Source organism: Dermacentor variabilis, chromosome 1 (assembly GCF_050947875.1).
Source record: "Dermacentor variabilis isolate Ectoservices chromosome 1, ASM5094787v1, whole genome shotgun sequence".
Classification (NCBI taxonomy): domain Eukaryota; kingdom Metazoa; phylum Arthropoda; class Arachnida; order Ixodida; family Ixodidae; genus Dermacentor; species Dermacentor variabilis.
In genome coordinates, this window is record NC_134568.1 from 46338427 (window position 1) to 46363776 (window position 25350).

Sequence of the window (25350 nt, forward strand, 5' to 3'; positions counted from 1 at the left end):
AACCCCCCCCCCCCACCCCCCTCGCATGACTGTTGCGCAAGGAGCGGGGCCTGCAGCGCGTCTGCTGCTAGCAAACCGCTCTTGGTATGCAAGCACACTGGAAGTGTGAAAGTGCCAACATACACGCGGTAGTTATTTGGTACTCCTGGCATAACTATATTAATGCGTAAGCATTCTATGGCTACTTCCCTTGGAACGCTGTCCGTCCATCCATTTGTCTGTCTGTAAAGCGTGACATGATGCACCACATGCATAGGTATACATGAGGTCCTATGGAGGTATGTATATATGAATGCCTTATGACTATGTATGAGTACTGGCATGTGGATACTGTCGGATGTGTAAAGAAAGCAGTTCATTCGGTTCCCCTGTCGTGTGGTTCATCATATGTAGGCCAAACGGGCAGATGTCTGAATGACATAGTGTATGAGCATCGATATAAGATGGAAAACCAGCTCTCCGGTCACATTAGTGCTCATTGTAAGGCTCACAAGTGCATTCCAGATTTTAATAGGACCTGTGTTTTGAACAGAGCTGATGATCAAATGACAAGAGAGATATTGGAAGCGCTTGAGATCAAGAAGCGTGGTGATGCTTGTGTCAGTCAACCCTCAGTTTCTCTATCGACAAAGGAACTGGCGTATCTTGAAAGCGAGGCTTAGAAGCTGTTGTGTATCGTGTTTTTGTTGTGCGATGCAGATGACGGCAATGTTCTGTCTTTTTTTCTTGTTGTTTTGATTCTTGGCAGCAGCTATTTATTCCTGTGTCAAGAAATAAAACGCTCAGTTGTTAGTGCGCTTATGTGGTTGTCCTGTGTCGCCTTCCTTCGTCCGTTGTTTTATTCGGCGCCTTCGTTGTAATCAATTACTTACCTAGTTAAAATTTCACCTGAGTGCGCTTCTCTCCTAAACCGCTCTGAATCAGGTGAAGTTTATTCACACTATCGGGGGAGTGGGGAGCCAGAACTCCTTACTGCAAAAAAGTACCCAGAAACTACTGGAGTTGTCAAAGTGGGCATAAGCCTAACCCCAAATTTCAAGTTGGCCCACCCACAAATTTAAGATAGCGCACCCCCAAATTTCAACTTGGTCCACTACCAAATTTAAAGGAGTACTGACACAAAATTTTGAAGTCAAGTTAACGTGTGAGATCGATTTATGTGGGCACACACACATCGTCTGCAAAATATCAACGGCGAATACAGCTTAGAACATATTTAAAATCAATTTTAAAGTATGTGCGCGCAGCCAACCGCAAAACGCAGCACCTCACGACATCGACAACAAGAAAGGAATGTGAACAACCAATAAAACGCTACGTCACAAGTTTGCGCTGTCATTGAGGCGGGCCCTGCGAGCAAGTTTCTCGCCGCTCCGATTGTCTTGGTGTCTTGTCTTTTTTTTTTGTTCCTTGTCATAATGCTGACCTCACCGCTGAAGGCAGCAAAAAAATCAGCTAAAATTTGTTTCTGACACGAAATAACTCATAAAGTGACCTCGAAAGTGTGCATGTTGTAAAACGTTGCGCGATATAGTAAATCGTTGGCGTGATTTTGACTCGCAAGCGGTCAGCGCAGCCGCCACTGCATTCGTCTCTGCGAAGCGGCTCGCCTGGCTAGCGTGTTTTCTCATCGCTACCAATGGTGTCGGGAAGACTAATTGTATTGTCACTTATGATCGACATAAATGTGCAGACGTTTATTGTTTTGAAGAGTATAGATGGTTTATTACCAGCTGCGGACGGCTCGCAAGGGCCGTCAGCTCGGATCCGATGGCTAGTGAGCTAGGCTTAATATACCCTTTCCCAGCGATTGCCAACTCACTTGGCTTGCTCGTTGGCTATACCGTCGGCGTCGATAGGCGGCAGAAGTGGTCAGAGTTCGTGCGCACCACTGGACACTTAGAATGGACCCTGCTGAAGAGCAGCCAGATTTGCTCGTTTCATTTTGAGCGTGCCTGGTATAAATAAAACAGGCCAAGCTTAGAGCAGTCCAATGATCTTCCACCAAGACTACGTCCCCCAAGCCTGATTCTGTGTCGACTTTTACCTCGCCTTGTGTCCTGCTCTGGAATATACTTAATTCCCAAAGCGCCCTCAGCGAATGGCTCGTACTACTTGTACCAGTGCACATGTATATTGGTAGCTGTCGCTAGCCGCACTTTCCAAGTCACTGCTTTGTAGTGAATCCAATCAAATGTGGTTGGTCATGAAATAGTCGCCACTGGACAATGAAAACAAGGACGACGATGATGGCGAGGACATCGCAAAGCAGGATCTTTAATGAAGTTTGTCCAATACAATCGCAAAGCACGTGCAGGTGTAGCAGACGAATGAGCAAGATGAGGCTCTCGCGCCGGCAAGCGGGCTGGCGTGCGCACGTCACAGTTTTCTGCGATCACGTGTCCAGCTGTGTTTACATTCCTTCTTCGGCCCATCTCGTTGCTCTTCAAACCGAAACTTAGACTGGTTGCTACAAACAAGACTCCAAATACCTGTCGCGCTCTGAAGCCAATGCTGTTTTGCGCGGTGATTACTAGGTCATTAGCTACTTATTGCAGCAGAAAAAATAAGATCGAAAATTTTTGTGTCAGTACTTCTTTAAGTTGGCCCACCCCCAAACTTCGAATTTTCCCACTCCCAAATTTCAAGTTGGCCCACCCCTACTACAGTAAACTCTCAGTTGTACGAATGTCGGTTTATCGAATATTTCAGAATAACGAACTTTTTAAAAATCCTCGGCAGTTTTCTTATAGATTCTATGCAAAAATGTTTCACTTAAACGAATTTTGGAACAGTCAATATTTCAGTTTAACGAACTCGCTCAGAGGACCAAGGCTTGCACTGCACTGCACTGCAGGCGCAACCGATGCCCGCCCTCATCAAACCGCCGCTCCAGTGGCAATGTAACGTCGCTGGCGCTACAGCGCCCCTGGGGCAAAGCGGCGGCGCTGAAAACGAACGGCAACAAGGCATGGCCTCCGAGGTCGCATGCACAAAACGAGCAAGCATGTAGTCTCGGAGGCCATTAACAAAGTAACATCGCTGGCACTTACAACGCTGCCAGAGCAAAGCGGCGATCTGTCACACCACAAACCACGTGGTGTGTGTTTTTTTTCCGACAGGCTAGTCGTGGCATGGTCGTCGTTTCTTTCCGATCTCATCGGTTCCGTGTATGCACACAAACGACCCACGTGGTGTGTTTTTCATTTATATGTACAAATTACATTTCACACATTTCTAACACTATGGATGGCATGTCTTTTGCTCCATGAATTTCACTTCAAACTTGTGTCTCTGTATGCCATGTCTTATGTTGGTCTAGTGCATATTCAGTTTAATGAACTTTCAGTTAAGTGAACTATTTCCTTCGGTCCCTTTAAGTTCACTCAAGTGAGAGTTCACTGTATAGGCTTCCCCATGCATTTTCGTGGACCCTATGTATCTCTATCGTTATTATCTCAAATCAGTTCTTTTTTTTTTCAATTGTTCCTGATTGCTTATAAAGCTTCCAATCATCTACATTTACGCTGTTATAATGATTAAATGTCGTAACTTCGCACATTACACTTTTTCGTGCAGATACAAGGCATTACACCTTTCGCATAGCAGACAGATCTTGCTGTGGCGTGCCAAACGCTGACAGAGCCTATTAACCAGCGGGCATATGTCGGTATTTCTACGTTCCCACTGTGCTAGCATACCGAGTGCAGTTTGCAAGCAGGAGACGCTGCGTTGCAAGCCCCCGCCTGTTGTGCATCCAGCTGGCGTGGGGGGCAGTCCAGCAGCCGCTAGCCTATTAACTGTGTCTGGTTATTCTGGCCTGCAATAGATGACACTACAAGCCGACATGCTTCCCCTTGCTGCCTGTTGCTGGCGCTCTAAGCAGCCTCCGCAGAGCACAGGCCACGCGCTCACGTGTTCCCTTTCATAAAGGACCATGCTGTACAAGTGGTTCATCTGAAATTGCTTCAGACGTGCCGGCTTCCGTGTTCCCAGTGATTACTGTCAATTTTGATGAGTGCGACAAAGCCGGTGCCGGTGTAGCCAAAGTTTGGAGCGAGCTGTCAGAATTTCCGGAAGCCGTTCACGAGTCAACGGTCAACAAGTTTGTGAATGCAGATGATGGTGCCATGACCACGGGAGAGCCTAAAAACGAAGACTACATTGCCGACATTGTACCGAGCACAAGGGGAAATGGCCACAATGAGGAAGGCAACGATGGTCCTTTGCCTACACCCCCCAAGGTGTTTGTTGCACTCGCGCTAGTCCAGTGCTTCTGCACGAATGTGAAAGGTTGCAGCCTCAACTGCTCTGACCCTTTAGACAATGTGGAGAAGTATGTACATCGCAGGCAGCGAAATTGCCCAAGCAGAAGAAAATACAGGACTATTTCATGCAAAACTAAGCTAGTTTCATCAATAAAGTGATTTTATAAATATGTGCTTTTATGGCATCCAATTCTTTAGCAGGCTTATATTGAATTATGCCCTATATCGAACTCATAGGCATTTTTTTTGCAAGTTCGATATAGCCAGGTTCGACTGTAGAAGGATATCAGGTTAAGGCCTCTTAGATTTTTATCTTTAGTGTTCTACTAGCTATGATTTTTCATGTAGAACTTAGGTCTGGTTTTGAAAATGGGCTTTACTTACAACATGGCTGTGATATTTCAGTCACAGAAGATATGGATGCTGGTTCATCATATTTAAATATTGTTTTGAGTTCTGGCGGCTTAAGGCGTTCGAGTGCAAAACAGTTTAACCCCGCTGCATAGACCGTAAATATGATATTTATGGTCTACTCAGCAGTATGAACCGACTAGCCCAGCAACATATACTTCTGGATTACAGTTTAACTCCCATAGACATTGCAGCTTTTCAAGAACAGCCAAACATTATTGGCTGTTCTTGAATGTCATAACACAGCAACCACATTAACTGAACTTACTTGTAGTTCAAACCACAAATAGTGTTTAGGTGTGTATCTGTTTCCTCTGTTCTTGTTGTTTATATTTTTGCCTTTGCTTCTGTGCTTTAACTGTAATCCTATTAAATATTATACACTATACCTCAAATGAATATCCTGGTGCTTGTCAAAACCAGCTCTAAAGAAGCAGCCGATGACACCCTGTTTTGGAGATCTAATAGTAACACTCTGGTGGACAACTTACAGATGTGGTCTGCCGACTACGTGCAAATCCCCATAGAGAGCAAAAAGCAAGCCCAAAGCAGCACAACTGTAACACCAGCTGTTGTTGAAGAGCCCAGTGTAGCCACAACACCCGAGAAGTCTTCCTCCCCTCCACCAACACAGCCAGCCCCACAGCAGGAAACAATGGCCGAGAGGATAGTTCGCAAGCTCAGTGCAGTTGACACAGATGATGTGGACAGCTTTCGAACTCAGCACACTTCTGCTGCTGTGCTCATCAAGTGTGGCTCAGACAGCTCGCTCTCAGAGGATGATGGTGAGTGTTGCAATGCACTGTTCTCTTTTCTTTCTTTAAAGGGTAAAAAATTGTGTTTGATTTAATGATCAGCATCATTCAAGAGTTAAGAACGGCAGTTTAACCACTTTCAGAAAATGAAATGCCACATCCTGAAACCAGTTATATACGAAAGTGGCTCCTGAAATTATGCTTGTCTGTTTCTATGGAAACTGCAATGGAACCTGCAGATCAACTCTTCTTAATAAAGCAGGTCATGAGATTCTTCATAGCGTGCACGGCTGGCTGTGCATTTGGATTATTATGTGCACAGAGCATTAATGCCTGAAAAATCTATCGGAATGAACTGTAGTGAGTCATAGGTTCTGTATCTTGGCTGGGCAAAGAGGCTGTACCGTCGAACTAAACTTCGTGATTTGTCAAGATGGTCTTCAGGTAGTACTAAGCCTGGCATTGTGCTGCAAGAATAAATTTTTTGGCTGTGTCCTGACTGGAAATTTGAGCTTGAGTTTTGACAGCATCTCCTGTATACCAACTGGAGATGATCGTGTGTTTGGTACCTGTATCACGGCCGCTAGATAAAAAAGAAAGGTGCGGCCTGCCGCATTCACCGAAAACGCTGTCATCCGCCACGGCGCTACCAGTCGGGGTCTGTTGTCTGGGATCGGCAAAGAAAATGCGCAAGGAACGCGCTTCGAATGCCGTCGCCCGTGGAAACCGATGTGTCGCGTCCCCGAGAGCTAGCGCCGTTCGGCCCAGCCAAAAAACGGCCGAGAATGCAACTACAACTGAGACATTTGCTCCCATTGCAGCCCGTCTGACATTGCAGGCCTCACCTTTTTTTTTATCCAGCGGCCATGCCTGTATAAATTATCCAGTAGAGGTACTCATACAGTTTTGGTCTGACGATAAGTGGATGGGAGTTTAGAATACGGCTTTTCAGTTAGTTTGCTGTTGCTGTTGCTCAAATGCTCCATCTGCTCCATAACCGTGCTAGCATGCAGTTATTGGTTTTCTTAATTGTCGAGCAGATGTCATATGGCAGTGTGCCCCCCCCCCCGCACCCCACCGTTTATTATGATCTTATTTTTCTTTTTTCCTAGTAGACTTATTTTTTGTGTGGCTGCTATGTTTAAATACCTGTTTTATGTACACTTCCATGTTGGATGCCCTCTGCTGCCATCTGTAGCAACTGAATTTAGCATATCAGCTGGAAGGTATTGCAACTTTTCAATTATTATGAGGGCAGCTTTCCCTCAGCACACGTACATTAAACTGAACAGTAGAAGTGGCTGTGCCGGTTCTGTAACTATGAAATGTGTTATCGATTTTTGAGCATGATCCACTAGGGTGTTGCCGCAAACATGGCAGCCATGAACAAAGTTGCCACTATGTCAACTGGCACGAAAGTGCAACTTAGGTTGCCAACTCTCAACTAAATGGTCTTAGAGGGAACCTCACTACTAGTATGTTCACACTCATAAACCTTATTGACGATCAAGCGTGAGATCAGATGCATGGGCTAGACTGACAGCAGTAGTAGCTGAGTGCATATCCATGTGGAGTCCCCTCCATGCCCAAAAAGTGTTGGCAGCGTGCTTGTTTTGAAGACGAGGTCTTCTTTGCTGACTTCGCACAGGTTTTGTGTATCTGGGATCTGGGTAGGTATCTTGTAATCACTTACAGAAAAAAAACAGCCCTTCCGCGTCTCCAGAGCATCATAGCGAGTTGCAAAAGGCATCAAAATGTAGGTCTAAGTGAGAATTAGTAAAGTAGGTAAAATTAATTATGTGGATGTAATTAGTGGTAATACAACCTAAAATTAACCCCATTGCACCATAGTGTACACAATGTCCAGGATTGGCCCACCTGGCCTCTTGGTCAAAAGATGTGTCAACCTAGTGTCGACGGTCGAGAAAAACTAGTTCGACATAATTGCTTGCGAATATAATGCAAATACCATATTTGCAGGATTCTAACGCACTCTTTCCTTTTTTTAATGAAAGGTGCTTCAAATTTGCATGCACATTACAATCGTAAATGATTCTACTCAAAATAAAAAATGAAACTGATTCTTACTTAAAGAAAAGCTCAACGTAAGGTAGCTAGCCACACTGTTATCAAATGGGTCATTTGTATAAAGTGACGGTCGGAGACCTTGTAAGCTGGGCCCATGGTGCATGGAATGCCCTTCCGCAGATGATGGTTGTGTAAGCCTCCAGGAGTATGGCATTTCTAATGCATTAAATGGAACTGAAGATGACTTTCTGTGGTCGGTAGACAGCGAAAAGGCGGGGTCGGCAGACTCTGATAGGCACCACCCTCTAAAGTTCAGTTGTGTGCATGTCTGTGTGCCTTTGTATTGTTCCGTAATATTGTTTCAACACGGTACACGTCGACTCAGGTTTCGTTACTTGATGTGCGCGGTGGAATCGGCACTAAGCTATTTTTTTTTTATATTTGGGCGGTAATATAACTGCACATTATAATCGGCAGTGCGGTAGAATTGTGCAAATATGGTAACATAGGAAATGAGCAGGTAATGAAATTAAAAAGACTGAAAGAGGCAAAATGTAGAGATAATCAACATTTAGTCATCAAATCGTTTGAACCACGTACCATGTACGTCGACCTTCATTAGTACTGGTTGACTCTTGGTTGACTCTTTCTTTTTTTATGTCTGCACTTGTAGACCTTATCGGCGATAGACCTCAAGGTCAGATGCACAGGCTAGACTGACAGCTGTAGTAGTGGAGTAGGCATCCACATGTAGTCCTCTCTATGTCTAAAAAGTCTGTCGGCAGTGGCTTGGCTTGGTTGCACCGCAGTCAGCAAGCCAACATACCAATCCTGCATGGTAACACTGATTGCACAGTTGCATCTTCGTGGTGGTGCAGTGTGCATGTATGTAATTAATCCCATGCACCATATCGGCACGGCACAATGCCAACAGGCCATTAAAATCTGCAGCAGACCCTTTGCTCGGTCGTTGGAGGCACCCCATTTGCATTTCTTAGGCATAGGCCTGATCACGTTTTTTTTTTTAAATTTTGATATTTGTGTGCATACTTATAACAAAGGTATTTTTGTGGCCGATGTAACTTAGTTATAACATGGTTTGACTGTATATACAGGGTGTCCCAGCTAACTTTAGCCAAAGTTTAAAATATTTCATTGCCACATAGCTGGTCAGAACCAAGGTAATGTTGTTTGCTGTCGCTTGTAGATACTCAGCTTATTTTTTTCATTCGGCCTAATGTGATGATTAGCCTTAATTAATTAATTAAATAATTAACTTCTCAAGTATAATTATATGAAAAGTGTCAAGGGGAAAATTGTAGAGCGACATGAAAAACTCCCGATACAGCTTTCTGTTGCTCAATACGTGCTACATAAAAGTGTTTTTCCTAGCATGAAAGAAGCCCACAAATGCATGCAAAATTACCGCGTGACTGGCTGCTCGAGGCACTCGAGGCTGCCGCCTCCATCTTGCACGCCGCATCAGGGGTTGGTTCAGTGCATGTACGAGGGTCGTTCTGGTCAATCCGGGATTTTTTTTTTAATCAAATAAAAGAACAAATTTCAAAGTGTGGAAAGTGGATTTATTTTTCCACATAACCTCCAGCTACAGTTGCACACTTATCCCAGCGTTTAACTAACGCCTGGAATGCTTCAGCATAGAAAGATTTATTATTACGACGGAACCATTGTAGGACACAATTCTTCACTTCATCATCAGTGTTGAAATGTTTTCCTCCAATTCCTTGAGGGGCCCAAACAGGTGGAAATCACTTGGTGCTAAGTCAGGACTATAGGGGGGGGTGTGGTAATATCTGGCAGCCAAGTTCCTGGATTGTTTGGAATGTGCATTGAGCGGTATGCGGTTGTGCATTGTCTTGCAAAAAGACCATGCCCTTTGTGATCAAAGCCGGACGTTTCTTCTGTACTCTTGCACACATCACGCAGAACACGGCAGTAGTACTCACTGTTGATAGTGACACCATGGGGTAAAAAAATCTATGCGAATAATTCCCCGTTTACCCCAGAATACACTTGCCATCACTTTACCAGCAGACGGAACTGTTCAAAATTTCTTGGGAGGTGGTGATTCCATATGCTTTCACTGCATCGATGCTCTTTTGGATTCTGGGGTGAAATGGTGAACCCGTGTTTCGTCACATGTCATGATGCGATTCAGAAAATCCTGGCCCTTCCTTTTCAGAGCGTTCCTTCAGTTCTCTACATACTTCAACTCTTCTGTGTCTGTCAAAAGCAGACAGCTGCTTTGGGACCCAGCATGCACTCACTTTTTGGAACTACAAATGATTATGGATTATTGTGTTCACTGTTCCTAACGACAGGTTACTCACCTTTGCAATTTCATGACAGGATATGCGATGATTGTCCACGATCAGCTGCTCTAGGCACTGAATGTTCTCAGGAATGACTACCATGGGTTGTGATCCACCACGACCGGGATCATCAGTAATAGAGATACGGCCATCTTTGAAGCGCTTGCACCATTCAAATGTCTTACTGTGACTGAGTGTCTCATCACCGTACTGAGCCTGAAGTCTTCTGTAAATTTCAGCAGGTTTCATGCCCTCCTTCACTAAAAACTTAATCACAACACGCTGTTCCACATAGACGTTCAGTCTGTTGTCCGCCATCTTGAATAACAGTCTATTCAGAAGTGTGGAAAATGAGTGCCATCTACTGGCGACAGGACACAGGTGCCAGTTTCTATTGGATACAAAACCTCCAGCCTAGGTGTCCATTTAAACCTGGAAAGAAAACGAAGTCTCGGATTGAGTTGGACGACCCTCGTATACACATGGCAGGAGTGTGGCCAATAGGAAAGTCGTCGCAAGAAACTCGTTTGGACCTTTCACCGCATCACATGTGCACAATACCCTCTTGAGCTCCTTGGGTGTCATCACATTAACCTTTTTACAGCTGCAATTATCTGTGACCCCCCCTCAAAAGCATTCCAGAAACTGGAGCACTTACCTATCTACTAACGTGCAAGTCCAGATGGGACGTAGATAGAACTGCAGAGAGGAGGGGGAAAGGAGGCAGAGAATGGGTAGAACCGACACAGTTGTGAAATGAATGAATAGCAGCCTGGTCCCTCTCGCAGTTCCCATACAGAGGGAGAGGGGGAAAGGGGCAAAAGATGAATTGAGAAGGCAAGGAAACAGTGGTTACAAGCAAACTGAAGGTATGCTTCTGCTATTTCTGAAAAATAAACACCATGCAAATTTGTCAAGCGGACAACTGATGCAGGGTGCGCAGCCACAAAGTCACATTCAAACACCATAGGGGTTGAGGCGACACTACAGAAGCAGTCATACGTCATTACAACACTTCTATGCCCGCCGTAGCAGTTTGGCAGCTATGGCATTGCTCAAGGTTGCAGGTTCAATCCTGACCATGGCAGCTGTATTTCAACGGGAGCAATATACAAAAATGCTAGTGCACATAGATTTAGACGCACATTAAAGAACACCTGGGTGTCAAAATTAATCCGGAGTCTGCCGCTATGGCATGTCTCATTATCCGATTGTAGTTTTGGCACGTGCAGCCACATAATTCAATCAAAGTTTAATGCTTCTGCCACGATGTGATGTGCCATGTGAGGCAATGATAATGCTTAACCCTCTCAGAGATTAGGAACAATGGTGCACAACAATGTGTCAACCAAGCCAGTCTCCCTGTGTGTTCTGTGTACTATGCAGACAAACGGCAGTGGTGCATGCAACGTAATGTTTAAGATCAACTCGCCAATCTCGTATCGGACTAAACACTGAAGAAATTATACATTTGCCGTCCACATCACCGCTAATTATCGTCAATCAAAGCAAACAGCATAGAAAGTTTCGCTTACGTCGATTCCCACAGTGTGTGGGATCCACATATTATTTTTTGCTGGCATCTTTTTGTTAGGATTTATGAAACTTCATATAGTCAAGAAACACTTTCTTTGGCTGCAACCGGGAGTTAGTAGGCTGTGTAACAGCACTTGATTAGTAACATGTTTGTTGGTCATTGCTTAAATAAGCATTGAAAAGGTGTTTATGCTGGTTGTTTTTCTTCTGTCTCTTTGATGTGTGAAAAGAAGCTTGTGCACCACTTTTCCAGACTCTGTCAAGAGCTATGGCCGAGGGGCTACCTCCCCACTCTCTGGTAGCAGTGGTGAGAGTGGCTGGAGGCGCTCCTCCCAGGACCGCCGGCCTTCCTTACTGCAGCATTCCAAGACTGTGGTGGGCCTTCTCAGCACCCAGCAGCAGTCTAAGGCAGCTGCTGAAGCTGAGACTCAGGTGATGCCATTGCACTTGTTGGATCAGCAACCTGTAGAAGGGAAGAAGCATTTTCACAGCAGCACTGTAGAAGCAGTATTCGGTCTCGTCTTTTTTTGACACCATTATCAGCATGGTATGAATATGTAGCCAGTGTTTAATTTTTGGTTGTTGATATTAATGGTAGAAGTATAAGTGCACTCATAACTAGGGTGCACTTATTGTGTTTGCATGGGATGCTCTTTTATTTATGTTTTTTTACGATTTAAACAAAGGTAGTGATACTTTGGAAAAGAATGGGGGGGGGGGGGGGGGACAAAGGGCAGTTATAGGTAATACCTGATATTGTTCTGCTTTAGTTATGCATACAATGTCTGGCATGGGAGGTTTGCTGGCTGGATTTTTTTTATTATTTCAGTCTGTGTTCCTAAGTTGCTTGGGAAGCAGTGAAAGTAACATGACTGGGTAGTGAAGCTGTTTGCATATTAACAATGCATACCTTGACATCGAGTCTCCCATTATGAATTCTATAGGTAACCAAGTCAACTTTGACCATTCCTGAGGATACAAGGAGCACCGGTGGGTGCACAGCTGAAGATTCCAAAGGGGCTGCACTTCGCATCAGCAAGTCGGAGAACTCACTGACTGATACCTTTGTGATGATTAATGAGACGGATACACTTGATGCAAACAAGAGCATTGACGTCCGCAAGCTTAGGCGAAGAAGGAACATACTGAGAGAAGGTGAGTAGCGTCAGGCTGGTTAAGGTAGTTTAGCGATACAGTTTGACAAAGAAGAAAAGAAGACAAAAAACAGAATTGGTAAGAGGTAGTGCTTTTTGCATTCTGATAGCTTGCAGCGAAGGTGTGACTGTATGCCAAACACCGTTGACTGGACAAAGCCACTTGGAAGGATGCATTCCCTTTTCTTTTTGGGCATTTCAGTTATAGGGTTGCTAAGCTGCTTGTAGATAAATTATAAAAATTTTGGCATATATTGTTTCATGGTGGTGTTATGTAGAAATGTCTTGCTATATTTTGGAACTCGCTAGTATAACAATATTAATTTGCATTGTCCTCCCTGCTGCAGATGTGCTTGGAATGACTGTGACCTGTTCTTGAAAAGTATTCTTTCAAGTTGTACCATATTTGACTCTGGTTTTCTTCTTCTTTTTCTTCTTCTTCTTTTTTTTAGGTTTCAAGTGGTCATGCCAACTTGTGTTTCGAAGTAAATTGACCATGCACACTGCATTTGACAGAAAGGACAACAATGAGCCCGCAGCCGTCACTGCTTTGGCTGTGTCTAAGTAAGTCACTGTGGCGCTAAATTATTATGCCAGAATTGATTCACCTTGTGAAAAAATTCAGCTTTGGAGTTAGGGTTTGGTTTGGTATGGCCATTACAGCATTTCACTGGAACAAGCTCTTGGCACTCTTGCATATTAGCAGTGGTCCACTGGTTCCATAGGTTAAATAAAGCCACTGGAAGTATCAGCATTCTTGCTCCTTTTCGTGTTTCATAAAATGAGGATGACATTACAGTTTCTCATGGAAAGTAGGCTAGTGACAGTGTATATAAGTGGCAGTGAGTGAGAGGGTCTGACAGGTTAATCACATGTGAGACACTCCTCTCCAGCCTTGCTTAAACTTGCATGGGAGAGGGTCACCACCTTTCTTGCAGCCATGACAGCTCACCTCTTGAGCCTAGTGCAGTAATGCCTACTGGTCTGATGACAGAAATGAAGTTCTCATTCATCAGTCTTCTTCTAAAACTGACATATTGAGAACAAGCAAAAACTTGCTTGCCATATGTCCCTTTGCACACTTATGCACAAGTGTACACTCTCTGCATGAAAGTACTCACCCAATGTCAGTACACTACTTCACTGAGCTACTAGTGAGGTCGCTTGCATGTTCTGTAAGTTGCAGAGCTTGCTTTTCTGTTGTATGGAGGTGCAAGGCACTTATAGAAAAGAACCAGATTAATTTAGACTGCTTCTCTGGCCAGCAATCATTTGGAGGCAGGCTGAATGGCCGTGAAAGTGTTTGCCAAAAAAGTTCACTGGCGTTCCCTTTGTCTGTCTCTCTCCCTCCTTTTTTCTTTTTCTCAGCAAATTTACATCCTGCACCATTAAGCAGTAGTGACCTTTATGTTTTCTTGCTTAATGGAGGACTGCTATCACACTCAAGTGTCAGTGTTTCCTGCACTGGACTATATAGTGAGGAGGAAGCTTGCAGAGAGAAAAATTTCCTTTCAAATTTCTTTACTGCATCTTCAGTAAAGATGAGAGTAATTTTTTAAATAAGCTTGTAATTGCAAAAAAAAACTAAATTTTAGTTTTCAGTTGCTTTACTCTTTCCCTTACCATAGAAAATGTGCAATTTTACAGTGGTCCTGTACCCTGTTCACTTCAAGGGACATTAGTTGCAACATATTGGGTGTTTCACATAACTTGAACCAAGCTTTAAATTAAAAAAAAAAAACTGATACATCTTATGCAAATGAGACCAACGGCATACTTCTTGTAATCAACTCAAGTTAGAGTATATTTAAGTGTGGTTAGTTGCCTAATTAGCTAAATTCAGTTATGCAAATTTATATATAGTCGTTTTAGGGCATAACTTCGTTTTAAAAAGTTGCAGAGCATGCCCAGTAAAATTGTTTCCATAACATATACATTTTAAGTGAATCTTTTTTTCTACGCTTTCAAGAAAGCCCGTGAAATATGAAAAATATGGCATCATTGTATGCTTGCACATCTGATTTGCAATGCTCCCATGAGTTTTTCTTCCAAGGAACAATTGCTGCATGTCCATTGTAAAAGTAAACGATTGACTCTGGCATCCGGGCAGCTACATCAGCACCATATTTTATGAAGATGAAAATTTGCTGCAGTACAAAGTGGTAAGTGTTAGGCAGGCACTGAAAGCCAACCAAAACACATCCATAGACTTGTTTTACAATGGGCGTGCAGGCTTCGTTCTTTGGAATCGCAGTTGCAAGCACTGCAAATCAGACATACAAGCACACAGTGACATCATATCTTTCATATTGTGCAGGCTTTTTTGAGAGCCCAGGAAAAAGAACCATGTAAAATATAATATTTTACATGGAAGGGGCAGGTGAGCACGTTGTAATATGATCAAGTATGCGCTGAGTGCTCCTTCCTGCTCCTTTTAAGCTGGATGGGAAAGAAGGGTGCACGCCGCTCTATTTGCTCCAGTTCGGTCTTTCCTTTCCTCGTCATTTTTACGGCACACGACATTACAGTAGCTAGCAGCATCAAATCTTCGCCTTCAGCCCGGGTTTGTCTGAAAAATGGTCCATGGAAATGAGAAATTTTGTTCTAAATAACCATTGCATGGTTTTTTGGAGATAGAATTCACAGGAATGTCTATCTAGTTGAATACGTAGGACTTGCCGAGACCAACAGAGCAGTTCAAATTATCTGTTAATTCAAATTAAGATATTTCAAATTATCGGCATTTCACTGTAAAATTATTGGCTTGTGATGCTTATGTAGGACACTATTGATATGCAGTATTTGATTGAGCACTGTACTTCTTTTAGCATTCTGGTCAACCATTTGCATGCCGCAGGAAATTACAAAAACTCTACGAAATTTCCCAGAGATTTCCCGAAACATGGCCTGATGACTACACTCGTCATCGGCTATTTTGGTGCAAGTTCCCGTGACAACCATGCTCATCAGTGGTAGAAAAAGGGTTGAGCAACTATTTCACATTCCTATTTTCTGGAAGTAGCGAGCACATTCACTGTGGCCTCAGTCCAGCATATTTGTATCCAGGGATCACAAGACGGTGTACGTGGGTGATGCAAGGGGGCGAGTGTTCACCTGGAGCGTGACTGAGCATCCCGGCCGAGCCATGGCTGATCACTGGGTGCGAGACGAAGGTGGTGACAGCTGCCTGTCCTGCGGGGTGCGGTTCTCCTTTGCCGAGAGGCGCCACCACTGCCGCAACTGTGGCCAGCTCTTTTGCTCCAGGTCAGCCAGCCAACGGCAAAGAATGTCGCATTCTGAACTTGTGCACCTAGTTGCTAAACTAAGCCACCCTAGCCCTGTCTACTTTCTGGAACTGAGTTTGTGTACAACCTGACAATGCTGTTTGTTGTTTTTGATTACTAATACAGTCAAATCTTGGTATAACAAACACAGATATAATGAATTATTTGGTATAATGAAGGAAATCTAAAATGTTTCTCACCGATACTTTTAGCATGTAACGACGATACGCTTATAATGAATACAGTCGACTTCCGTTAATTCAACACTGACAGGTGACGAAATTTATCTAATTATTCGGCAGGTCGAATTAAACAAGATGCAGAAAAAAACGTTGAAACATATCGCTGATTCATTTGGCAGTATTTGCTTAATTCTAACACACCCCAGAATCAAATGTGCACCCACTTTCCACAAGTCCCAAGTAGAAATACAATGTTGAGATAACATTAAAACTTCTAGAGATCCTAACGGGCACCTGGCTTTTTTAGCAAAAAAAAAAAAAAAATGGGCAAGGGCTTTACTAATATGTGTTGTACAGTGGCGATCGGTTTTTTTTTTTAAGTCTGCTTCGCCTCAATAGAATCGCGTTATGCGGCAAAGCATATGAATGCAGGGAACACGGTTTTCAGTCCAATTTTCTTGTATTAAAATCCAAGAAAATTTCTTAGAATCAGATAAATGCCATAATCAGACATTAATAATATTTGGGGTTTTACGTGCCAAAACCACTTTCTGATTATGAGGCACGCCGTAGTGGAGGACTCCGGAAATTTTGACCACCTGGGGTTCTTTAACGTGCACCTAAATCTAAGCACACGGGTGTTTTCGCATTTCGCCCCCATCGAAATGCGGCCGCCGTGGCCGGGATTCGATCCCGCGACCTCGTGCTTAATCAGACATTGTGAGCTACCACTATTGCTTGAAAATCTTCCTAGGGCAAGCCAAAAATATGCATTTTTGACGGGAGATGACGTGTGTTCAACACATTCACTGTCGCCTAAGTGCTGCTGAGACAGACGCTGCAAGTAAAGGGGTCGCTGTTGGGGTCAACATAGGTGTCAGGCATGTGTGTGCCAACTGGTCAAGTTCGAATTATCCGGCAAAGGCCAATTTTAGGATTAAAATAACGAAAGTTTGGGCCATTGGAAAGGCTTGGGCGCTGGCCAGGACCTTCAGTTGAGATCAGATAAACTGCAAAAGGTCTACTGTATTGCATATGGTGAAGGTATCTTTATGTAGGATACAACTTCATTGTAACAAGGTTTGACTGTAACATAGGTTAGTCTCCTAGGTCCCACCCCAACCCCAACATCTTTGGAACTGAGGCTGTGCATGACCTGACAGTGCTAGTTGCTGCCACTCAGGCTTCTGATGATGGTGATGATAATTTATTGTCATCCCCTTTGAAACAAGGTGACAGATCATCACCTAGCCTGCGTGAGTTAATCAGGTATGCTATACATGTTCTGCATTCTAGAATTTTGTATATCTCCTTAATCTTTTTTTTCTCTTCCTTAAAAGACTTCCATTATCGACCTTGTACTGCTACCTATACCTGTTATGGATCCAGTCCTATCAATGTCTTACCTGCTTTTTTTCTACCAGTGCTCTAAACGTCTCTTGCTTATCTCGACTGCTGATCTGTTGATGCTTCCATCGACTTGAAATCCAAGCGCTTCTAAAAAGTGTGTTACCTACGGGTCTCACTGGATGCATACTTTCACATTCCATTCGGATGTGCCGAGTGGTCTCTAGATTTTTGCTGCAGCAAACACATGCTTCGTCTTGTTGCGAATATTTGCTCCGGTATGTTTTTGTCCTTAGACAACCAGCTCGAGCCTGAAATAGCAAGGCACTGCCTTTTGCATTATCATACAGATTTTTCCTTCTAATTTCTTTCGAGCCATTCTTGTAAATCTTCATGGTCTTTTTTGTTACCATTCTATGCATTTAATTCACTGTCTTCATTTCTCTCACTGTCTTTTTGATGACTACTGGTTGTCTGTTTACACTTTTAATTACTCTGTACTTGGTTGCCAACTTTCTAGACCTCTTTTGCCAACTTTCTGTAGTGCCTGAGTGGTGGCACCTGGTGCATGAAAGGCCCCAGTTGTACATGGCGGCATCTTCGTCGGCATTTTTTCGATAGAGTAAAAACCCAGTGCATGCATGGGGTGTGGTGTAACCTGGCGATGTAGCAAAGTGGCTTCTGCATTGCCTGGCTAGCGTCACTTTACATTGAGCGGAAAATGACTATGTGAATGAGGGCTAAGAGGGACTTTGAGATGCCTGTGTGTGGCAATGCTTTCTGTTTTGTTTTTTCAATAAAAAGTGAGAGAAAAATTGTTTTGAGAACAGCATTTTCTTAACAGATGTTCACAATTTTTTAAAAATAAAATTCAGTTTTAATCTCGAAATAAACTGCTGTACATGAAATAGGTAAGCTCAGCATTTCACTGCCGGGCACTTCGATAAAATGGGGAAGGCACATTAGAGTTTTTCAACACATATTTCCTGGCAGTAACATATACCTCGAATTCTTTAGCTACACTAAATGAACTTCTAAAGAGCTAAAGCAAAGTTGATGACCTCATTGTTTTGCAAGCAATAAAGGGGCCTTGAACAACTCTTTGTCTAAGTGGAGAAATGCATTTGAACTTAAATTAGGCTATTTCAGAAATACTTTACCGCAAACAGTACTTCAGTGCATTGAGCAGAAGCGGAGTTATTGGCAATCAAACACCTCCTTCATGGTGCTTCCTCACCTTCTTCAATGCTCCCGCTGTGGTTGTTCAGTGGTTATGGTGTAGGGCTGCTGAGCACGAAATCGCAGGATCGAATCCCAGCCATGGCAGCCGCAGTTCGACGGGGGCGAAATGTGAAAACACCCGTGTACTTAGATTTAGGTGCACATTAAAGAACCCTAGGAGTTCGAAATTTCCGGAGTCCTCCACTACGGCGTGCCTCATAATCAGGAAGTGGTTTTGGCACATAAAACCCCATAATTTAGCTTTTTCCTTCTTCAGTGCCTTGCACTGCAGAGGCTACAGCAGAGCAGAACATGCCTACAACATGCATGCAACATTCTGCCTACCAAACACCACCATGGCACACAGTTCAAATTTGATTTTAGATCTGCACATAGACTCCACAGTTTCCGACTTTGGCACCTATGACGTGCCAAACGTAGCCGAACATGCCAAACTCGGTTGTCCTTGGAGAGCAGCAGGGCACTCAGTCATTGAACTCATTGTGGCACCCCACGGTGGCCGCGTTGTCTACGTTATATAGCAGGCTGCATGCTACATGCAACAGCAGCGTTTACTTTGTGCAAGGCAGGACTACTGTGCACGCTCGCACTCATATGCTCCTGCCTGGCTGTGGTACGTGATGCGAACCGGCTTTGTCCTGCACCAGCTTGACCGACAGATAGTAGCCACATCCAACTTGTACATATTGAAGCGCTGTCAACAGCTCTATAATTACGACGCGAAGTCTGCCAAGGTGTCTAACCAGGAGTGGCCAGGAGTGAGCACACCCTGGAAAGTGAGCGTATGGTCTGACCTTAAGTTTTATGTGCTTCGAGGCTAGTAGAGCGTTCAAAACTAGCTGAAATTGGCGAGACCCAGTGGGTATGAGACCAATAAGCAGAGTGGTCAAAGTTTAATTCCTATGCGGGTAGCCGCCTGTGAGCAGATGATAGTCGGCTTCTTCCAGAAGTGCATAATTATTATTGAAATTCAAAAGCATATTTTCGCTTACTGCTGCCTGTTTATTAAACTACATCAATAAATATTCACACTAACAGTAGAAGAAGCACACTGATCCAAACACCCTTCTTGATTGATGTCAATTATTGGACAATAGCAGCCACCTATTGGAATCTGCTATATTATGAAATAAAGCATCCAGAAAAGAGGGAAGCGCAGACTACTGTTGAAAAGAGAGCGTTGGAGAGAAAGGTGACTTTGCGCTCCACTTGTGAGATCCACATGCCGCACACGATTGCAAAATTTGGCTGAGATGTTCACAGCAGCATATGCTATGCGCGGACTGTGTTTTTTCACCAAGCCCGAAGGTTGGTTCAGGGTCTCTTTAAGCCACAATTGCCTAAATGTCTCAATTAGTGATGCTCTGGCTTTCTTTCCTCATGTGGTTTTATCTTCACCGTTTGCATTGGTCTACTTCTGTTAAATGCAGGTGCAGTCGCTTTGAATCTGAGATCAGCCGCCTGAGGATACTCAAGCCAGTGCGCGTCTGCCAAACCTGCTTCAACTCATTGAAGCCCCCTGGGGAAACCTAGGGGCAGGACGCAGCCTTTTCTAGTCAGACATATCCCTGGACATTCCATAGCTGCTGTAAAGACTCTGTGGGCTCCTGTTCCCCCCCCCCCTCCCCCCAATGGTGTGCTGTATATAGCGTGCATGTAAATATTGTCCTGTGCCGAGTGGTTTTAAAGTGTGTACATTAGTGGCGGGTCCACCCCACTGTGCCGCCATGTAGCCACGCTTCACAGGTGTCTAAATGAAGAAAAAGAAAAAAATAGCACCAGTCAGATGACCATAGTTGCTAGGCTTCTTGTCACTACCATGTGTTATAGCAGGTTGTGTACCACCAAAGTATATATTATATATAAATATATATAAAATCCCAGAGTACTCTATGAGCTGAGCAATACATTTAACGGCTATTTCTTGACCTTTAGATGCCCAGGTTGTATTTTATTAGTTGGCAGGCTGATGTGCATGGCTGTCCTTGTGCTATGTTCTGAAATAGTGCCTACTCTCTCTGCTAGTGCTTCTTGAGTGTTGTCTGCAATGTTTTCACTGCTAAGCATTGCAATGGAATGCACTCTGAAGCATTGAAGTAAATAAGCAGTTACGAAATGTTGCAGGGTCACAACTGTGTTTGTTAAAAGATTGTTGGTGGGCAATTAATCCCACATCATCAAGGATGCAGCTTGTGCAAACTGTGAAATTGAGGGCAAGCACTGTTTCAGTATATGTCGTGGTCCTGCACACATGCCATTCATATGTCGCTTGGCAACCAGTGCACAGAATGGGTGTCAATTACCAGCATGTCGGCCTCTGAGACGCTTTTTTTTAACTGTCGTCAACTGTTAGTCATGATACAACCCATAGCACACAAGAGTTGTTTTTATTAATCTTGTTCTTTAATTGAAAGAAAGGAGTGCATGGCATGACAGGTCAACCCTGTGATTCAGTTCTTACGTATGTGCCTGTAGGCTGTGGATGGGCAAGTTGATTGTTATTAAAGTGCAGCTATGTTTTAAGACACTGGTGATCATGTCTTATTCAAAACTTGATATTGACTGACTTCGTCACTGCTAGATAAACTGTGGTGCAGAAATGAAAGGGAACCTGCAACACCTTTTGAGCTTGGTAAATGGAATAAACCTACCGAGCTATAGACAGTGCCATCATGAACACAAGCCAAAAGTTATTCATGTACTATACTTGGGAAATGGAACGTGTCAATTTAGGACTAACTAATGTGCATACTTTTGTTTCCGCCGTCTCCAGTTCGCGTGACATAATTTTGCGTAATTTTGACTCATACGCCTAGATCAGAGTCTTCATCACCTTTAGTGACTGGATTCATAGTGACATGACATGGCATTCTTAATTGCACATGTGGTGTATCCTACATTAAAGTTGCATTTAATCGGATAAGTATAGTACAGCGTTGTGGTCCTGGTGGCGGGGGGATCGTATCATTTCGCTATCGCTATACCAACAAAGGGTCGCAAGGAGCACATCACTTTTGGAGAAATGAAGGCATGCAAGTGAATCTGGTCAAGCGAGAAGAGTAGAGAAAGGTCTGCGGAGTGGGGTCGCCCACAGTTCAGGCAGACAAACCTTTCACGATGTCTGTGATGGACGGAGACCGGCTTGGAGGTTTGTGCCTGTCTAAAGCTCCTGTCACCCCTGCCAGTTCTGAGTCTGTGTTTGTTGGTGTGAATAGTCTCCTATTTAGCAGCTATGCTAGTAACGCTATGCTAAGTGCTTCCATTGCCCAGGTGTTACAAGAAAGCAAGGAGCCCGGCCTGTAGTAGCAGAACTTTGCGGTCTGACCTGCCCTAGGTGTACCGCTCCCGCATTCCAGATTATGTTTAACCAGCTTCACCGCGTCAATCACGAAATTACATGTTGATGTGACACGGTGAATTTTTGGGACCATCATCCACCCCTCTTAGCCGTTGTCACGACCTGTGGCACCAGGAACTTAGCATTTCTGGTACTTGACAGGATCGCTGATCATGCAACCACGATTCATTGACACTTGTCACTCGGTGGTTGAAAGTATTTTCTTTGGAAAATCGTTTTCTCGCGCATGCGCAACATATTTTCAAATGGTCCATTGATTTGTGTGAAGACTGGGAAGATAAAAATGAAACCAACTCTCACTGCTGGAGAGCCCACCTTTAGGGCAGGGCTACACTAGAGGAAAAATGTGCGGTGTGCTGCGGGCAATAAAACTCAGGTGTGGCTAGGGTGCTTCGATTCGCGCGCTCATCACAAGTGTATGCCATGCACCACAGCACCGGCCATTCTTTGTGGACCTTCAGATAACGAAATCATTGGTTGCCAAAACATATAGCGCACAGATCAAGGCACCTAGGTGCAAGAGCGCAACCACACTGGCAGTTATTCAGCTGGCCGGTGCAGCATTTACCTGATAGCATGAAGGCATCCTTCAATAGAGTTCACTACGCTCAAAACCCAATGAATGCAAGTGAAAAACAGCCGTCTGGGGGGTCTAAATGACACCGGCTGCCTCATGCACATCATGTGTATGAAGCAAGCGGCGCCTTCCACAGCATTTCTTGCTCAAGTGTGGCCGTGCCTTTAAAAAACATCTTGGCTTTTTTCTGAGCTGCAAAAATGCAGGTCAGACACAGTTGTCAGGAGATGGTAAGCTTCCATATCTCTCGGAGCTGCTAGTCTTCCTTTTATTGCAAACTACAGAGGCAAGCACGATGACGGCATCTAATGCCGCAATTAAAAAAAAAAAGTGCCTTCTAACACGGAAAGTAGCCGTGCTTGGGTTTGCCGGCATCATTGATTCTTGAGTGCGGTCAATTATTAATAGATGATAGGTGTCGCCTGAAACTGACTACAGAGAGTACTCACTGACTACTAAGCCATGATTTCAAGTTCCATTCAAGCATCTCTTGAGCAAAGAAGGATGCCAAGTCAATCAGCGGCTTACCGAAAGAGTGAAATTTGCATAGTATTGTACTAATAAAGTTCTGGCACAAAGCCTTGTCACAGTATATTAAATTCAGAAGCAACATAACATGTCCACAACGCAGGAAGCACGATTTAGTAATTAAAGGAATATGAACCATTGGAGCCCCAATGGTTTAAGTTGTTCACTATGGGTTCGTGAACACTGCTGCTTAGTTTAATGCGTCAAGTTGTAAACAAAATACTGTCGTCTTTCTTTTATTGCTGAAAAAAGAATTCTTGCTCCTTTACCCCACACACACCACTCCCCCTCAAAAAAAAAAATAATAAATAAATAAATAAAAAGCTGTCTTGGGCCGTGGGTCTCTCTTGCCAAAGGATGTTTCCTTCTCCTGCCTCCCCAAAAACTGTATGCCTGATTTTGCCACTGTGTATTTCTGTTCTTTTTTTCCAACGAAACATTTTTTTCCTCCCCCCCTCCAAAAAAAGATTAGTAAGCTATCTCTGAGACTGCCACTGATAGTACATGCAGCACGAAAGTTAGAAATTTAGCTCAAAAATACCTCCTGCTTTTTCCTGAAATATACTGATATTCACACCACCCTTTGTAAGTGGTATGATAATACAGAAAAATTGGCAGTCACTTAAGTATCCTTATGTGATTTGAATGCCAAAGCATTAGGACTTGTCTAAGTTATCACTTTAAATTCAATCTCCACCTTAAGCGGAAGCTTTAGCTCGGGCCCAACTCCAACGTAGCCTATACAAATACATGTAAAATGCAAAAACGTTTTTCTGAGATAACCCCTGGACAGATTTTAATTAAATTTGTTGCATTTGAGAGAGAAAGTTAAGTTCTAGTGACTGTTCGAAGCGGAATTTCGATTTAGGGCCTGAATTTTGTTAAAAGGATTGTCAAATATTCGACCGTCTGAAAAAAATAGAAGCACGAAGTTTACCAATTCATAGCTCTACATCAAGAACAGATATCGAGGTTCTGTGAACGGCATCCATGAGATCATTCAAAGCGGACAAATTCGATCTGTCATCTTGCATCTGACGTGAATTTGTTACGTTGGGTACAAGGGTTCTGCAAAAGCTGTATTGCCATATTACTATATTTTTTTATATTCATGTGTAACATATCAATTTTGTCCGCTTTAGATGTACTATTAGATGCAATTCACAGACTTGTATTACCCTTTTTCGTTGTCGAGTTACAGAGTTGTAAACTTTATAGTCTCGTTTTCTGAAAATTTTCTATTGCCAATTTTTAATAAAAAATTGATGAGCTAACTTAAAAATTCGAAACCAACAGTCACTAGATTTTAAGTTTTTCTTTTAAATGCAACAAACGTCGTGAAATTTGGTGCAGTGGTTGCCGAGAAAAACGAATTCTTCTTTTACATGTATTTAGATAGGAGCACTCGAGCTAAAGCTTCCTCTTAATTCACCTTGCTACAATTTGTACCAACCTCAATCCACATTGCTCTAACTTTTACCAACCTTAATCCACCTTAATTCAATTTTGATAGGGCCACGGTGTCAGTCCAATGCTGTGGCTGTTCACCACGGGATTTCGTCGTGCGAGCCGCAGCAGGTCCAGCACCGGAATGTGGCATCACCACTTGCTCATGTGGCTTTTCTTGCCATCTGATGTTAATGCCGTATGCTTGCCGGATTTCACACTTCATGGGGCATATCAGGTTTTTGCCTTAGAACATTGTGGAAATTGGCTGATTGTTTATAGGTCACAACTAGTCAGTGCCTCTGATGAGAGCAAAGATATCCTCAGCAGAGCGCTATCATTTCTCAATCTAAACTTTACTAAATGAAAGTTATAAATGGCCATTGGCTTAAGTTGGACTACCTCCTCGACTTTGGTCATTTGTATCATCACAGTAGTCCTTTCACCTATCCTCTCATGTTTGTATGTTCCTGTGGATTCTGTGCAAACACTGCAGAGTCATCTCCACATAAACCCAGATGTAGTTCTTTATTTTCTAGTTCTACATGTGCTTCACTTGTGGTTGAGTGAAATGCACAGAAATTTGTAAAGAGGTGTGTCAGCTACCATGTTAAGCAATGGCAATCTTGTGCTTTATTCAAGATCGCCCAAAACGTGCAGACATGTGTGTCAAGGCCTAACGGAACACAACATAAAAATCTCGCCAATGATGTGGTGGCACCATCTATTGACAGTGAACAATACTGCGCCAATCTTGAAGGTTTGTGCAAAGATATGCAGGCGAGTGAATAATTGCAGGCATCTCTCGATGCTGCCACTACTTCCAGCACCCTACAAACTATAGAAAGAAGGGGAGAGTCACAAAGGCATGACGAGGGCCAGTGTTTGATCACCCGCAACT

The 25350-nt window shown here is 43.5% G+C and overlaps 1 protein-coding gene across 1 annotated transcript in view; it reads left to right on the forward strand.

Annotated features, from left to right (window-relative positions):
- Positions 1 to 21065, forward strand: part of bchs (WD repeat and FYVE domain containing 3 bchs) — a 245728-nt gene extending 224663 nt beyond the window's left edge. The window contains exons 64-69 of the mRNA XM_075687061.1: positions 5173 to 5464; positions 11585 to 11763; positions 12276 to 12486; positions 12938 to 13049; positions 15552 to 15749; positions 19971 to 21065. Of these exons, the coding sequence (XP_075543176.1) occupies positions 5173 to 5464; positions 11585 to 11763; positions 12276 to 12486; positions 12938 to 13049; positions 15552 to 15749; positions 19971 to 20073 (1095 nt within the window). The 3' untranslated portion in view covers positions 20074 to 21065. The remainder of the gene's footprint in view (positions 1 to 5172; positions 5465 to 11584; positions 11764 to 12275; positions 12487 to 12937; positions 13050 to 15551; positions 15750 to 19970) is intronic.
- Positions 21066 to 25350: the final 4285 nt, after the last annotated feature.